Below are 17,087 nucleotides of genomic sequence, written 5' to 3'. Positions count from 1 at the left end.
AGAAGGTTGGCCACCTGGAGAAACACCCGACAATGACCTTGAAGAGCATCTGGCAGCTCAGTACCACGTCAGTGACTTCCAACAACAAGCCAACAAGAAGCCATGTTCAACCAGAACACTAGGGGGTATTTCAAAAGAACAGACGGCAGCTCCTCAATATCAGGGCATCTTCACAGTAACTCCCAACTTCACAGCAAATCATGCAGCGGTGAGAGGATAGACTGACAAGGAAGCAATTGTGAAGTCTCCCGGTTCAAGAACCTTCTGAAGGATTTGCTCTCAAACCTGTGTGTGCATTAGAACAACCAAGGAAGCTGAAGGAGGCAGCTTCACAGACTCTCAACCTGTGAAGTCAGCAGGTTTGAGTTGGAACCCCTTTTCCTTTTGACTTAACAAGATCCTCAGATGCTTTGGATATAGACTGAATTTAAGAATCACCTTATTAAGTACTCCCAGAAGCTAAAAGTGCCTATTTATCCAAGGTGAAGACCTTCTAAACTGGAGTATTCTGTGTCTAAAAACACCATTCTCTTCATTAAACTTGCGTTCTTATGAAGTCTTGGGTTAAAAGTTATATTTAACTAAAGGTTAAATATAAACCTGGAATAATTCTTCAACAGAAAATTACTAACCAAGGAATAATGGATTTTAGAGTATTAAACATGATCGGTTAATTTAAAGTTTTCATAAATTAAGACCTACATTCTAATAAATTTTTCTACTCAAAGTTATTATAAATACAAGAAGAACTTATAAATCATTTTGAACACATTGAGAAATAAATGTAATTAAGCAGTATTTCTAGTTTGTAAATAACTGAAACCTTTGTTAAATGTAACTCCTTATATTTTTTTTAAAGATTTTATTTATTTACTTGACAGAGAGAGAGAGCACAAGTAGGGGGAGCAGCAGGCAGAGGTAGAGAGAGAAGCAGGCTCCTTGCTGAGCAGGGGAGCCCGATCCGGGGCTCAATCCCAGGACCCTGGGATCATGACCTGAGCTGAAGGCAGAAGCATAACTGACTGAGCCACCCAGGCATCCCCTGTAACTCCTTATATTGATGTAGTCAGATAACTACATATATATAAATTTCCAAATCTGGGGCACCTGGGTGGCTCAGTCAGTTAAGCATCCGACTCTTGATTTCGGCTCAGGTCATGATCTCAGGATCATGACATCAAGCCCCACCTCAGGCTCCGAGTTGAGCATGGAGCCTGCTTAGGGTTCTCTCTCTCCATCTCCCACTGCCCCGCCCATCACATGTGCTCTCTCTCTCTCTCTCCCTCTCTTAAATACATACATACATACATATATAAACAAATAAATCTTCAAATCTATTTAAAAAAGAGAGAGAGAAAGGACTTAAAGCAATACCAACCTTGTGCACACATTCAAATTCAAGTGATTGGTATCATCTTTATTGTCTCTTACAGCAACGTCTAAATCAAAAGCTTCTTGGTCTTGAATAGATCTTCGTCTTCTGGAGGAACCCGAATCTTTCACATTATAAATTACATTAAACTGCAAAAAATAATAAATTAGCATAAGTAATAAGCTCGTCATAAATTATTACCAATAAATTGCCATCATTACATATTCTGAATATTAGGCAATGATTCTCTTTGGGATAAACGCAACTAGATTTATAATCTTCGACCAAGAAAAAAAAAAACTAGTTTTACCAGCTAAAAAGTATCATTATTAACAAATACTATAGGGGTGCCTGGGTGGCTCAGTTGTTAAGCGTCTGCCTTCGACTCAGGGCGTGATCCCAGGGTCCTGGGACTGAGCCCCGCATCAGGTTCCATGCTCCACTGGGAGCCTGCTTCTTCCTCTCCCACTCCCCCTGCTTGTGTTCCCTCTCTTGCTGGCTGTCTCTCTCTGTCAAATAAATAAATAAAATCTTAAAAAAAAAAATACTATAAAAGTTTATAAGCAATGATTTTTAAAATTCAGAAAATTGTTAGGTGAGACTCCAGAACAGGTACAGACCTTCATGATATTCATAGGTATTGTATGGTGTTTTTTTTTCAAGGAATGTAAAACATTCTCTTTAGGGAAAAAGTGAAACTACAGCCTATTTCTTTTTTGAGATCATCCACTAATTTCTAAGCTCTGCTGCCCAACTGGTGTCATTTTTCACAAAATGGAACCTTAGAAACTCAGTAAGCTAAATCAAAACTAAAACATTTAAGAGCCCTGGTTGAACAGAAACCTGTTCAACTGCTCAGCATTCTTTTTGGTTGTACAATACTTTTAAAAGATGATAAAATGACAGATTTCAAGACAACTGGGTCTTTTTCAGCAAGTACTCTGTGCCTACCACCAGGGCAAGGTGCTGTGGGGACACTGGGCAAAGGTGAGGATAAGTTGGCTTTTTTTTTCCCAAAGGGTTCCTAAGATCAGAAGCTTGGGAATATAGTCAAATTCTCCTACAACTGCCTCATGCCAAGTTCAACTGGAATCTATTTCTTCCACCTTTTTTGATACCAAGATTCATAAGCTTTACCATTGCTATGTAATGTTGTATTTTCTTATACTTAAATCATACACACACACACACACACACACACCCCTCAGAACTAAACATCTAGTACCCTCTGTAGATTTTCACACTTTAAAAAAAGTCTTCTTTCTGGGGCACTTGGGTGGCTCAGTCGGTTAAGGGTCCAACTCTTGATTTTGGCTCGGGTCATGATCTCAGGATCAAGGAATCAAGCCCCAATTCGGGCTCTGTGCTCAGCATGGAGTCTGCTTATCCCTCTCCCTCTGCCCCCCCCCGCCGCCACCCACACACACACTCAATCTCTAAAATGAATAAATAAAATCTTTTTAAAAAATAAATAAAAAATAAAAATAAATCCTCTTTCTAAGCCTTCCTCTTTCAAACCTAAGAGTTCCAACTTTTTATTCTGCTACACCTAGCTCACATAATCTCTTCATCCTCTTGATCATTCTGGTTATCTCACTCTGGGCATTCTCTAATTCTTTCTTAACTACAATTAAAATTTTAGAATATTCTTGGAGGAGGTGAAGAACAGTTTCACGTAACTGGAGAGACTGTCTCTGTTATTTCCATCATCCCCTTTCCAATGGCATGCAATTATCCTTTAGAGACCAACGTCATCAGGAAACAAACAAGAACTACTATATTTGTCCTCTGGATCATAATTAATACTCAACTATAACTTAGTATCGGGGTTAATGTGTGACCCATGAAAAGCTCAACTGCTCATTCAGCCAACTTAGAGACATCTTGCAGTTTATTTCCAACAGCTCAGCATTTTAGTTCTTAAAAGGGGCTAACATTTACTGCAAACCTGAGAGGTTTCTTTCCTTTCTTTATCAAAGAAAATATCAATTAAATATCAATTAAAAGAATTAAAAAATATCAATTAAAAGAATCTCAAAACATAGTCCCAGGTGTCCAACTTGTTAGCAATTTTTTTTTCCATCCTAAGAAGCACCTATCAGTCCCCACCTTTTGTGTTCTGCATATTGAGGCAAGTTTGGAGTACTGAGCATTCTGACCAGTAGGAACCACATTTACTGATGTGTCCTTCAAAGTTCAAGTAAAACTCATTTGGCTTCAGTCATTTATCTACATTTGGTTTAATAAAGAATAAATTCCAGCCAATTTGGTGATTTAAGCACGTATAATTTTTCAATTGTATCGAAAATATCCTGTGTATTTACATTTGGATTTGCTGTTTGCTTTGAAAGACAGCTTGGGAGTGGAAATTTTCACATGGCCTTTGTTAAGAATGACAAATATAAATTATTCACTCTTTTCTCTTTCTAGCCTTTTTGATGAATACTGTTCCTTTTAACTGTGATCATTTTTCCTTGATTTTTAAAAAAACATTTACTACTGTGTTTTGAATATTACACAAAAGAATCTTAGAATTATTTGGAAGTTTTGAAATTATATCTGACCATCTATCTGCCCTACTTAGGAAGTATACCTGTTCTTTCAACTAGAACAGTTGTACTGGTTTTTGGGAAAGTACCTTTTCTCTCTAACAGCCTTTTTTTTTTAACTTTCTCGGTAAATCTTTCAGGGTTTAGTTTGGTTTGTATATTCCAACCAAGCACATAACCATTTCTGGTCCTACATAAAATATTATTTTTGGTTTCCAATAAGATTATGTCAAGTCCCTGTAATTTTCAATGTACTAAGATAATAACTATTCCATTCAGGATTTTACATTCGACTTCCATTTTATTCTAACGCTACTGCACCATTAAGGGTAAGTTTCTTGGATTTTATTCTTATAGCAAAGCATTGAACATATCATGCTCTAATTGTTTTGTTTACTATTATATAAGATTTTCTTTTTTTAATTTAAATTCAGTTAGCCAACAATTACATAAGATTTTACGTTAAAGGGACATTTTCTCTTTTCAACAATTCCTTGTAATACCATGTTGACCTTCATGTTGTTAGATGAATATTAAGAAGTTATGGGCAAAATCTATTGTATTATCAAGTCAGAGTAGAAACTCTACCACCATTATGATTTCTGAGCTGTATTTTCACAAAAAGATGGGGAGTTCCCAACAGCTCACAAGAATCATATCGGAAGAATTTAATCCTAACTTCAAAAGGCATATAATACTCAAGAAATATTTTTCCAAAATTGTCAGTCCATTTGGTTGCTATCTACTGACTAGTAGTAACATCTCTAATACTTTTTATTAAAGAGAGTGATTTATCTTACCTAAGTCACAGAAATCCTTAAGAATTTTATACATTATCTAAGTTACAGATTGAGCAGTACCCTAAACGAAAGAATTATTATAACAAGTCATACTGAACTAAACAAAAATGAACATTGTTACATACCTGACAAATAGCAAATCCAAAACCACTTGTGGAAATATTAACTGCAGTTGGCTGAAGCACAGCAAGCTGAATAAAGATGGGAAAAGAGTGAGTAAGGCTAATCTTCCATATCCAGGTCCTTCCAGCTAGCACTAGAAACCAGTGTTACCCCTCACTAGGAGTGTAAGGCATCTTCTGTAAAAGCTCTAAGAATTTCACAGAGCCTCACATGTCAAAAACTAGGGGCCAACCAGGTAAGAGAGCTGAAGGCAGAGGAAGGGCCCATTCTCCACGCACCCTCACCTCTACTCTTTGAGAGGGGACAGGGCTGCCCTTCTAGAGGTACGGGAAGCAAGAGAGACAAGAAACAGAAGTCCTCTCACTCCTCCCATCTCCCTTAGCGCCTAATCTTCCGGCCTTCCCGTGACACAGTGGCACATGATCACAGACTATGACTCACACTAGTCCTCCTTTTTCTTTTGCCACCAGCCCTCTTCCTCAGTTTCCAGCCTTGAAGTTCTCACTTTCACCCATTACTCTCAGCTTCCCCCAAGGTTAACCACAGGAATAAAGTTAGGGTCTACGATAAGCCTTTATCCTATTTTAAAATAAGAATCCAAAAAAAAATTTTTAATAAAATTTTTTAAAAATTAAAAAAAAATAAAGTAAGAATCCTACTACTGATTCTATCAATTCTCCTAAGAAGACATGTGGTGCAGCTGGGAAGAACACAGTCTGAAATCGTGGGTTCAAATCCTAGCTCTACTGTTACTAGCAACACGATCTTGAGAAAGTTGCTTAACCTCTCTCAGCCTCAGTTTTATCATGTGTACGGTGGGGATGAAAGTCCTTACTTTCTTGGTGTTGGTTTGAGAAGCAAATGCAATAGCACATGTAAAGAAATCTGGCACACTGCCTGCAAAGAATAGGAACTCAGCAGGTGTTCGTTCCTTTCCCAATATGGTAGAGCCCATATTTTCTCTTTTTCCAAAGCTTTCCAAAGTTCCCATCCCCTCCTCTCTTCCCCAGCTCAGCAAATTCAACCAAAGGAGGGCACTCCTTCCTCCCAGTCTCTTTACAGGGCTCTAGGAACAAGTCTTTGTTGAAGTAAATAGAATGGAAATAAAACAGCATTCCAGCATAAGGAATCACCTACATGTAATTTTAAATAACCACCCCCTTGTCCACACCTCTGCCGTCTGGAGAAGAAAGAGGTTCTGTGTGTCAATCCAAAACTTTACAGGAGTTGGTGAACTGGGCCCCATCACAGTCACTTGGATGTTTGTCCTTTCTGTGTTCATTAGGGCTGCAAATTCAGATAGGGCCTTCAGGGCTACAATGGTGTCCTGTTGAGGAAAGAAAAACATGTGTGCATATAAATATATATCCAGGTCACCAAAGAGTCTTTAAAGTTAGTAATGTTTAGGACACCTGCTATGCATTCACCCACCTTCCTTGGGAGTGAAGCTCTCCTTTATTCCTTTTTTGAATGTCCTTGACCTACAGTACAGAACAGGCTTGGAAAGTATCTGCTGACTGAAACTGACTATCTACTAAATCAGTTACCTGCGTGAAAGATGGCCAACATAGATGGGGAACTAATTTATTCCATATGCATACCACATATGATGTTTATATCCGTGACCAGAAAAAGATTAAAATCAGTAACTTAGACCTTTGACTTACGGTACTAAATTTTTAAATTGCCAATTTTATGAAGTCATGAAAAAAGCAACCACCCACTTCCTTTAAAAAATTACAAATATATTTAAACAAGATTTCGTTTAAAAAATGAAAAACTATCATCACTCACCTGGGTAGACACAAAACCTCCCAAGCTATTTCTCTGCCTGCTGAGCCACCGCATAATCGGGATTCCCTCAGACACCTGATACTGCAGGAAGTGTGAGAGCAACGCATAGGCCGCAACTTCAATATCCAGGGAACGTGGCTGCCAGGACTCAGAAAGTTTAGACTCTGATGACGCCCAGAATTGCATGCCTCCTGCATGAGACAAGTAATAACAGTCTGACCAATTGAGCACATATTACATTTTATACCATTAAATATTCCTACACTGGTCCAAGTCCTACTTGACTAGCATAAATATAGATAAATTTCCAAATATGACCATATGTATGCCATGCAATAATATGGGTATTCACAAACACAGACACACATGTAAACATGGACTTATAGGTCACTTTCTAAACTATTACAACTTATAAATTCTCATCCTTTTCCTTACATTTGAGGATGTTTTGATGAAAATAATTTCCCAAGAGAAATTCCACATGTTTGGCTGAAGACTAAACAGCTATAAATAAAAGAAAAACATACTATACTCCAGAAGATAACGTACATAACTTTTCTGACCAGGCCATCCTAAATATATCTTAGGACACATTAGAAAGAACCCTGTTCTGGGAATCTGCCGTTAACCAGCCCTAATGTTCCCGGAAACCTCTCCTTTTTTTCATTATCTGAAATTTGGTGTTACAAGTTCAAAATCCAAGCCCCCAAGAAAAAAATGAAGGACCTGGCCAACTCAACAATCTTCCTAGAGATATTTCTGCTACCCACAGAGGAACATCTCACTTGGAGCCCCCTCCCCCATCTCAAATACTACCCTTTGGATGATGATCACACTCAGGTGGAATGTGCAATAACTACCACTTGGACAAGCAGAGGAGAAGTGTCAAGGCCTACAGTCTCCATGGAACAATCTAGTCCCCAGCACTGCAATAGGCAGTAAAGATAATAAGAATTCGATCTAAATTACTGCTAATAATAATGCAATATTTTTTAGAGTATTAAAAATCTCTAAGCACTTTCAACATTTATCCTTTCTTGAATTAACAAGGCTTTGAATCAGTGGACATTACCTAAAATTATTTCTGCCCACTCATCCCCATCTCTATGTCTGTCTGTCTCTCTCTCTCTCACACATGCACACACACGTGCGTGTACACACACACATACACACCTGGATCCCTGACCATAGAGGCCATTTGGGAAGCAACACCTGTACTTTTTAACCTGTTGTAGCCCATTAAAACAAATAGTCATCCAACTCACTAACAGCACTTTTTGGCATTTGCATTTCTATTAATTAGCATTTTAGTTCAAATCTTGAACATTTGCTAGGTGTTACCCCCATTTTATAGTTACGAAAACTTAAGCTCATAAAAGCAAGTAGCAGCAACAAAACCCACATCTCTTCACAACCCTATGTCCTAATGATCACTCAAGGCCACCACACCAGAAACAGTATCAAAGAACTCATAAGGTAACTGACACAGGGCAGAACATATCTAAAAGAAGGAAACACCCAAGCCCTGAAATTCTCTAGAAAACTCAGGGAAAGCAGAAGCAGCCATGTCAGACTCATCTGCTCTCATCTGCATTTCATTTATCATCCCATTCAGAAGAGGTAAATGCTATCGACGTCATATCTGGCTTACAAAACTTTCTCACATAATTTGTGTATTTCCTAACGCATAGCAGTCTAACAATCTCAAATGACCCCATGCATTACCTTCTTGTTCTGCTCTCCAGGTCAGCATATTCAAAGCTTCCTTGGCTTTAGGGCTCCCCACAGATGACAGCGCATAAGTTATAAGAGCTAGAGTATAATTGTCTGAAATGCCTCTATTAAATTCAGACTCCAAAAAGTTGATAGACTCTTGCACATCAATATTAGGCTTAGAAAATAAAAACACACATATATTTTACTATGCAAAATAATCCATTACCACACATTTAAACAAAAAGTATTTTTAAACATGCATTCAAAAAAAATTTCAGTGTCTGTTTAAGCACCTGGCTTTGTCCTAGGCAATGGGACGCGATGATGATCATTGACATTTAAAGATTTGCTATTCATTTTGAAAATAATGCTGCTTTTGAAAGAAAAATGAAGGAATTATATCTATTTAAAATTGCACCAAAAATAAGAAGATACCTAGGAATAAACCTACCCAAAGAGATGAAAAACCTGTACTCTGAAAACTATAAAACACTGATGAAAGAAACTGAAGAAAACACAAAGAAGTGGAAAAGACATTCCATGCCCACATGGAGTGGAAGAACAAATATTGTTAAAGATGTCTATACTTCCCAAAGCAATCTACACATTTAGTGCAATCCCTATTAAAATACCAACAGCATTTTTCACAGAGCTATAACAAACAAGCCTAAGACTTGTATGGAACCACAAAAGACCCCGAATAGCCAAAGCAGTCTTGAAAAACAAAAGCAAAGCTGAAGGCATCACAATTCCAGACTTCGAGTTATATCACAAAACAGTAGTAATCAAAACAGTATGGTACCAGCACAAAGATAGACACACAGATCAATAGAACAGAATACAAATCCCAGAAACGAACCAACAACTACACGGTCAATTAATCTTCAACAAAGCAGGAAAGAATATTCAATAGGAAAAAGACAGTCTCTTCAACAAACACTGTTGGGAAAACTGGACAGCAACCTGTAAAAGAATGAAACTGGACCACTTTCTTACATCATACACAAAAATAAATTCAAAATGGATTAAAGACCTAAATGTGAGACCCGAAACCATAAAAATCCTAAAAGAGAACATAGGCAGTAACCTCTTTGATGTCGGCCATAGCAACTTCTTTCTAGATATGTTTCCTGAGGCAAGGGATACAAAAACAAAAATAAACTATTGAGACTACATCAAAATAAAAAGCTTCTGCACAGTGAAGGAAAGAATCAACAAAACTAAAAGGCAACCCACTGAATGGGAGAAGATATTTGCAAATGACATATCTGATAAAGGGTAGTATTCAAAATATATAAAGAACTGACTCAACTCAATACCCAAAAACCAAATAATCCCATTAAAAACGGGCAGAAGAGGGGCACCTTCCTGCTTGGTCATGGAACGTGAACTCCTGATCTCAGGGTTGTGAGTTCAAGCTGCACACTAGGTGTAGAGATTACTTAAAAATAAAAAATCTTCAAGAAAAAAAAAAATGGGAGCGGTGCCTGAATGCCTCAGTTGATTGAGTGTCCAGCTCTTGATTTTGGCTCAGGTCATGATCTTGGGGTCCTGGGATTAGGCCCCGCCTAGGGCTCTGGGCTCAGTGGGGAGTCTGCTTGAGGATTCTCTCCCTCTCCCTCTGTCCCTCCCCCTGTTCTCATGCTCTCTCAAATAAATAAATAAATCTGTAAAAAAAAAATGGGCAGAAGACATGAATAATAAACATTGCTCCAAAGAAAACACACAGATGTCCAATAAACATATGAAAAGATGCTCAACATAACTGATCATCAAGGAAATGCAAATTAAAATTACAATGAGATATCACCTCACACCTGTCAGAATGGCTAAAATCAACAACACAAGAAACAAAGGTGTTGGTGAGGACATGGAGAAAGGCATTCCCATGCCTGTTGCTGGGAATGCAAACTAATACAGCTAGAGCTACCCTAATTCAGCAATTGTACTAAGAACACAAAAATACTAATCCAAAAGGATACATGCACCCTGATGTTTACAGCAATGCTGTCTACAATAGCCAAGATATGGAAGCAGCCCAAGCGTCCATTGACTGATGAGTGGATAAGAAAATATGTGTATGTGTACACAATGGAATGTTACTCAGCCATAAAATAGAAGGGAATCTTGCCATTTACCATGATATGGATGGAGCTAGAAAGTCTTATGCTTAAGTGAAGTAAGTCAGAGAAAGACAAATACCATATGATTTCACTCAGATGTGGAATTTAAGAAATAAAACAAATGAACAAAGTGGGGGGAAGAGAGAGGCAAACCAAGAAACAGACTCGTAACTACAGAGAACAAACTGATGGTTACCAGAGGGGAGGTGGGTGGGTGGATGGGTTAAATCGGTGATGGGGATTAAGGAGGGCACTTGTGATGAGCACTGGGTGATGTATGGAAGTGCTGAATCACTACGTTGTACACCTGAAACTAATATTACACTGTATGTTAACTACCTGGAAATTTAAATAAAAAGAAAGAAAAGATTTAAAAAGATTTTAAAAAAAAAGAAAACACTGCTTTTTCAGTTTTTATGAGTAAACAGGCCCACACCCGAGAAGGAATAAGAAATAAAAAGAACTTTTGCCAATGTTTCTACCATTGAATGTCATGAACTCAGATGACAGCAAACTTGAGAAAAATATTATTCATATCTGACCTCAGGTGTTAAAGCTCTAAAGTCAGGGGAAAGTTTATCTTCCACATGCCTAGTACTGGACTACATCAAGAATGACTGTTTTCGATCATGTGAAATGTAGTTGCCATTAAAGCAGTAAAGGCATCAATCACTGAAACAGCTCTGGAGCAAAATTAAGTTCATTAGCGTAACTTTCCATGCATACTCATTCTCATCCAGACATCCATGCCCATTTAACATGATTTTTAGAGTGTGGGTATACTTTGCACTAAATTAGCAGACATTGTAATTGCTCCATGATAGTTTAGAAATTTAAAAAAAAAAATCCTTCACAACCTAAATGTTCTAGAATGCATTCCCCAATTCTAAAGAATTTTCTGTCCCCTAAGAAATGGACCTTTCCAATGAGAAAATATGTATTGATTTATCTTACCAACAGCAAGTACAACAACATTTATATAAGAAAGCATTCTTAGTTATTCGGAAAGAGTGGGTTCATATTTCATTCTCAGATTTTAGAATATGGCCATAAATGCAAAGCAAAAAGGTCCCCGAATTCAGACTTCAAATGTGATGTAAAATTGCAAAACTCTTAAATTTCCAAACACATTCTTGACTCATCAAGACCTACCTTCCTTGTGATTTCCCACCCACCATTTATTAAATTAAAGATTAAATACCTGATACTTTTTATATCCCAGGAGAGAAGTCACAATATAAGCTGTAAGCGTTACTGGACTTTTATTGCCACCTTGAAGCTCACTATGGATCACTCTTCCTGGCTCCCAAAATTCACCACTGGATTTTTGACGGCCTTTGAGCCAAGTATATGTTCTGTGTAACACATTCTGATCAATATCTATGTAGGGATCAGCTTCAAGGAAACATCTTAAGACAAAAGCTGACAACCTAGGTGAAAAGGGAGAAAAATTACATAAAATATACTTCAGAAAGTCCTCTAATTAACACTGAGCAAGAAAACACCAACAATAACAATATTTTCCCCCATCACAAGATTCACAAAAAGATAATCACTGAAGAAGGAACAAAGGGAAGAAAGGCAACAAAGAGACAACATAAACATCTCAGCCTACCTTGAATTCCACTTGAATATGGGCAAGAAATTCCAGGTCAACTCCCAAAATATCAGATTTGGAAAAGAACTTAGAAATCACCTAATCCCAACCGCCCTCACTATTTCATAAGTTGAGAATTAAATTGTCCAAGGTCATCATCTTTGGAGTGTTCTAGAAATTTACCAAGGAAGATCCCATTACACACTTGGCTTGGCCCTGAAGCCATGGATGAAGTATATATAGTTCACAGTCAAGCTGTAGTACTCTTAACTAGAGAAAATGGATATTTTCTCTCCAATAAGACAGGAGTCAGAAACTACAGCCTATGAAACAAATCTGTCTGGGCCAAATCTGGTCCTTGTGCCAAATCCAGCCAAAGGTCTGTTTACATGTGTCTCCCTTCCATCACCCACCACCTGAGAATGGTTTCTAAAGGGAGAACGAAGGAAGGAAGGAAGGAAGGAAGGANGTAGTACTCTTAACTAGAGAAAATGGATATTTTCTCTCCGATAAGACAGGAGTCAGAAACTACAGCCTATGAAACAAATCTGTCTGGGCCAAATCTGGTCCTTGTGCCAAATCCAGCCAAAGGTCTGTTTACATGTGTCTCCCTTCCATCACCCACCACCTGAGAATGGTTTCTAAAGGGAGAACGAAGGAAGGAAGGAAGGAAGGAAGGAAGGGGAAAGAAGGAAAGAAAGAAAGAGAAGGAAGGGAGAGAGAGAAAGAGAGGGAGGGAGGAAGGATGGATGGAAGGAAGGAGAAAGAAGGAAAGAAAGAAAGAGAAGGAAGGGGAGAGGAAACAACATGCAGCAGAGACTCTCTGTGGCCTGCAAATGCCTAACATATTTACTATATGAGCCTTTACAAGTTTGCCAGTGCCTGCTACAGAACAATAAATATTTAGGTGAAAAGATCATCAAGCAATAAAACACAAACCTTTCTATTTATGGATCTATATCCTGACACAGGCCAAAAGAAAATTTGAAGCAGATACATCTCATCCTATGAAATGTTTAGGTGTGATAAATATTACTAGTATTCAGTAATATCTGATCCCCTTTCACTTTGAGTATGCAGAGAAATTCACTTCTTCACCCTTTTGAAGTTTAGCATGGCCATGTGACTAGCTCTGATAATGATAAAGTGAGAAGACATGTTGCACCCGGGCTGAAGCACCTGATTGCCGGTGTTGCATATTCCAGCCTTCTCTTTCCAGGCTGCAGTAAGCCTGGAGCCTCCTGGGTAGATGCTGGCAGCTGAGCAAGGACTACAGAGCCCCCCGCTGACCCACAGCAGAAATGCAGCATGAGCAAGAAAGAAGCTTTTGTTAATAAGCTACTGAGATTTTAGGGGATTGTTGCTACCACAGCGTGCCTTGTCTAACCTGACTGCTACAGTTAGTCAATCTTCTTCTGGGTGAAATGTGTAACTGACAATAGTGCAAGAAGAGAAAATAATCATCCAAAATCAGCCACACAGAGATTCCATTCTGGAAGAAATTGGGATGCTTATTACTTAATTCCATCACTGTTTTTCACAAAAAATAACCTTAAAGAAATTATGTTGACTGTGTTAATACAAAATTTGTATTGATCATGTCTGATTAAGAAAAGAACTACGTCAGGCTGCCTGGGTGGATCAGTTAAATGACTGACTCCTGATCTCAGGATCATGAGATTGAGCCCCATCCATGTGCACTTGGCATGGAGCCTGCTTAAGATTCACTCTCCTCCCTCTCCCTCTGCCCCTCATCCCCTGCTTGCATGCTCTGTCTCTCAGAAAAAAAAGAAAAAAAAAAACTGTATCACAATCACTCAGTATTTCAGTATTTCTAACCAGTTTTTCTTGTCAACTGCACCATCATCATAAAGTATTTTTATTACTTTTCCCACAAAAAAAAAGATTTATAGCTTATCTTTTATAAATAAAAACATTTTACTTATTAGTGTTTTGAAACTGTATTTAAAAAGGAAAATCTCTTTTAAAGCCAGGCTATAAGAAAAGCAACCTACAAGCCTATATACATAGGGACACATCTGTCAACCTCATGGCCATTTTGACCTAATAAGAGCCCATTCATGACAGATTTGTTCTGTAAGTAAAAACACTTACCAAGTGGGGGCCCTTGGGTGGCACAGTCGGATAAACATCGGACTCTTGGTTTCAGCTCAGGTCAGGATCTCGGGGTCTTGAGATCAAGCCCTGAGTCAGGCTCCAAGCTCAGTGAGGAGTCTGCTAAAGTTTCTCTCTCCTTCTCCCTCTGCCCTTCCCCACACTCACTCACACTCTCTCACTCAAATAAATAAATAAATCTTTAAAAAAAACCAAAAACACACTTACCAAGTGCTCCCAGAAGGGTCATCATTCCCAAAAGCACTAAAGGAGCCATCTTCCCTCTGATAGAGAAGTTCTCTCTGATAACCTGAAGACACAAAAGTAGACAGATCATCAATGTAATCACAACTTGAAATGAATGGAAGTTTCTAATCATAACTTCATATTAAGGAAACATGAACAAAGAATGGGAAAGAAGATATCAAATCAGCAACTAATTCTGAATACTTTCTATATTAAGCGCTGTGAGAAATTTTAAACACCAAGACTTTTCAAGCAGAATGTGTAAATAAGAACTGTAAAATTAGAACAAATTAAATTCAGAAGAATACTAAAACAGAGACGACAATTCTAGCCAGTTAAAAGGAAGCAAACCAGTCTGACTTTTGATTTTGGCTCAGGTCATGATCTCAGGGTCGTGAGACTGAGCCCCGGGTGGGGCTCCACGCTCAGTGCACAGTCTGCTTAAGATTCTCTCTCCCTGCAGCAGCTCTTTCTGCCCATGGGTCCTGTCCCCGTGCTTTAGTAAAATCACCTTTTTTTTTTAAAGATTTTATTTATTTATTTGACAGAGAGAAAGAGACAGCCAGCGAGAGAGGGAACACAAGCAGGGGGAGTGGGAGAGGAAAAAGCAGGCTCCCAGCGGAGGAGCCTGATGTGGGGCTCGATCCCAGAACGCTGGGATCACGCCCTGAGCCGAAGGCAGACGCTTAACGACTGAGCCACCCAGGCACCCCAGTAAAATCACCTTTTTGCACAAAAACAAAACAAAACAAAAAGAGTGCCTGGGTGGCTCAGTCAGTTAAGCCCTGCCTTCGGCTCAGGGATGATCCCGGGGTCCTAGGTTCGAGTCTCACATCAGGCTCCCTGCTCAGCAGGGAGTCTGCTTCTCCCTCTGACTCTCCCCCCTCCTGCTCTCTCTCTCTCCCCCCTCTCTCTTCCTCAAAAATGAATAAAAGCTTTAAAAAAAAAAAAAGATTCTCTCTCCCTATGCCCCTCTCCCAACTCGTGCTCTAACTAAACAAATAAATAAAAATATTTAAAATAACCAAACTAAAGGCTAAGTTTTATTTAACTCTGTAGTATTGACTACAATAGTTTCCATGCTTCATCATCTAAAATTGTTTGCTATCTAAGAAAAATACTATCTAGAGTATCATAATTAACGCTTAGGGCTAAAATGAAAAGAAAATGTTTCCTATTTTTAGGCCAGCAACAGAAGGGGAAAATTGCTAAATAATCTAAGACAATTGCTTTAAAATTTTGGGGGGATGGCCAACTGAGGTAAAGCAAAAGACCAACCAGCTTGCGCACCACTCAATTCCAAATTCTCACACACACACACACACACACACACACACACACACACACACACACAAAGAACGCAGCAGTGGTAATGAAGTCTCACCCTAAAAGTAAACTGAGAAGGGGGTTAAGGCTCATGTAGCTGCTTTAATAAAAGCAGATGTTTCATATTTGCAAGTAAATGGCTGCAAATAAGGCAGGTGTTTCATATTCACAAAGCAACTCATGCAGGTCTCAAAGACCAATGACTGAGAAATCACAGACCAAACACTACAAGAGTCACCCAACAACCCACCACAAACTAAGCTGCTAAAAATGAAATTAAAATAGCAATAATTTATCATTAGAAAGCAAGCAGAAGCAGGAACCAAAAATTTTTCCAACTCAAGGCATTATCAATGATTCTCTGGTAACCAAGGACTCTTCCTGAAAATTACATGATTCTACTACAGGCAGGTGACGTCACACAGTATGAATTCTGTGGCATGGTCACATACAGCCTGGCCACCATAAGCATTTATAAAATGTTGAATTCAATCCCTAGTAAACTCTAGGAACAAAAAAAGTTTACTTTATGAATGTCGCATTTTAGAAGCATTAATAACTGTAAGTAATTAATTCATATTTAACTAACAAAACATGAGCATTGATGGTTTAAAGTTACCGTTAATCTGCCCTTGCCATGTCCCAAACTTTCCTCCTTGAGCCCTTCCCCAGAAACCCCAGATCTGAGTATCTGATTTAAGGTACAATAAGACAAAGCATGTAAAAAGCAAGACACTGTTTCATGGTGATGTTTAAGACCTACAGTAAAAGAAATATAAGCAACATTTAGGTGATGTCAGAATTTTGCTTTAATTTAAAGAATGGGGTTATAATCTTGATATTTAAAACTGAAATATTATGGTACAATAATTAAATATCCAGTCCTGGTCCAACACTGACTATATGTCAGGAACAGTTCAAAGCCCTTTCAAGTATGAACTCAGGTAATTCTCACAACTCTAAGATGTAGATGCTATTTAGAGATAGCAAGATCACACAGCTGGGAGGTACTGAAGCCAGAAACTAGTGAACTTCTATGACCAGATATAGCCAAGGTCTGTGTCTCTAAAGCTGCTGTTTCCTGCTAACTCACAGAGCTCCGTCACTGGTTAACGTATGAAGTCCTCGGCACAGCACCTTTTACATGGCAAGCCCTCAATAAACAAGAGGTATCACTCCATACCACGGACATGGGAAAGGCTTTCTAACACCCAATTTTTAAGAAAACATGTAATAAATAGGACCACAAAAAATTCTTTTAAACGTTTACATGGCAAAACACACATTAGCAAAGTTAAACGATGACGAATTAGAAGAAAATATGTG

At 38.5% G+C, this 17,087-nt stretch overlaps 1 protein-coding gene across 1 annotated transcript in view; it reads right to left on the bottom strand.

Annotated features, from left to right (window-relative positions):
* Positions 1 to 17,087, bottom strand: part of CD109 (CD109 molecule) — a gene marked incomplete at its 5' end in the record, with an annotated part of 129,029 nt that overhangs the window by 2,896 nt on the left and 109,046 nt on the right. The window contains 8 exons of the mRNA XM_034648275.1: positions 491 to 558; positions 1,379 to 1,521; positions 4,847 to 4,912; positions 6,016 to 6,171; positions 6,639 to 6,829; positions 8,364 to 8,529; positions 11,679 to 11,907; positions 14,418 to 14,499. Of these exons, the coding sequence (XP_034504166.1) occupies positions 491 to 558; positions 1,379 to 1,521; positions 4,847 to 4,912; positions 6,016 to 6,171; positions 6,639 to 6,829; positions 8,364 to 8,529; positions 11,679 to 11,907; positions 14,418 to 14,499 (1,101 nt within the window). The remainder of the gene's footprint in view (positions 1 to 490; positions 559 to 1,378; positions 1,522 to 4,846; positions 4,913 to 6,015; positions 6,172 to 6,638; positions 6,830 to 8,363; positions 8,530 to 11,678; positions 11,908 to 14,417; positions 14,500 to 17,087) is intronic.

The sequence above is a fragment of the Ailuropoda melanoleuca genome, chromosome 19 (genome assembly GCF_002007445.2).
Source record: "Ailuropoda melanoleuca isolate Jingjing chromosome 19, ASM200744v2, whole genome shotgun sequence".
Classification (NCBI taxonomy): domain Eukaryota; kingdom Metazoa; phylum Chordata; class Mammalia; order Carnivora; family Ursidae; genus Ailuropoda; species Ailuropoda melanoleuca.
The sequence above is the reverse complement of the archived record's forward strand: the minus strand, read 5'-3'. Positions and strand labels throughout refer to the sequence as shown.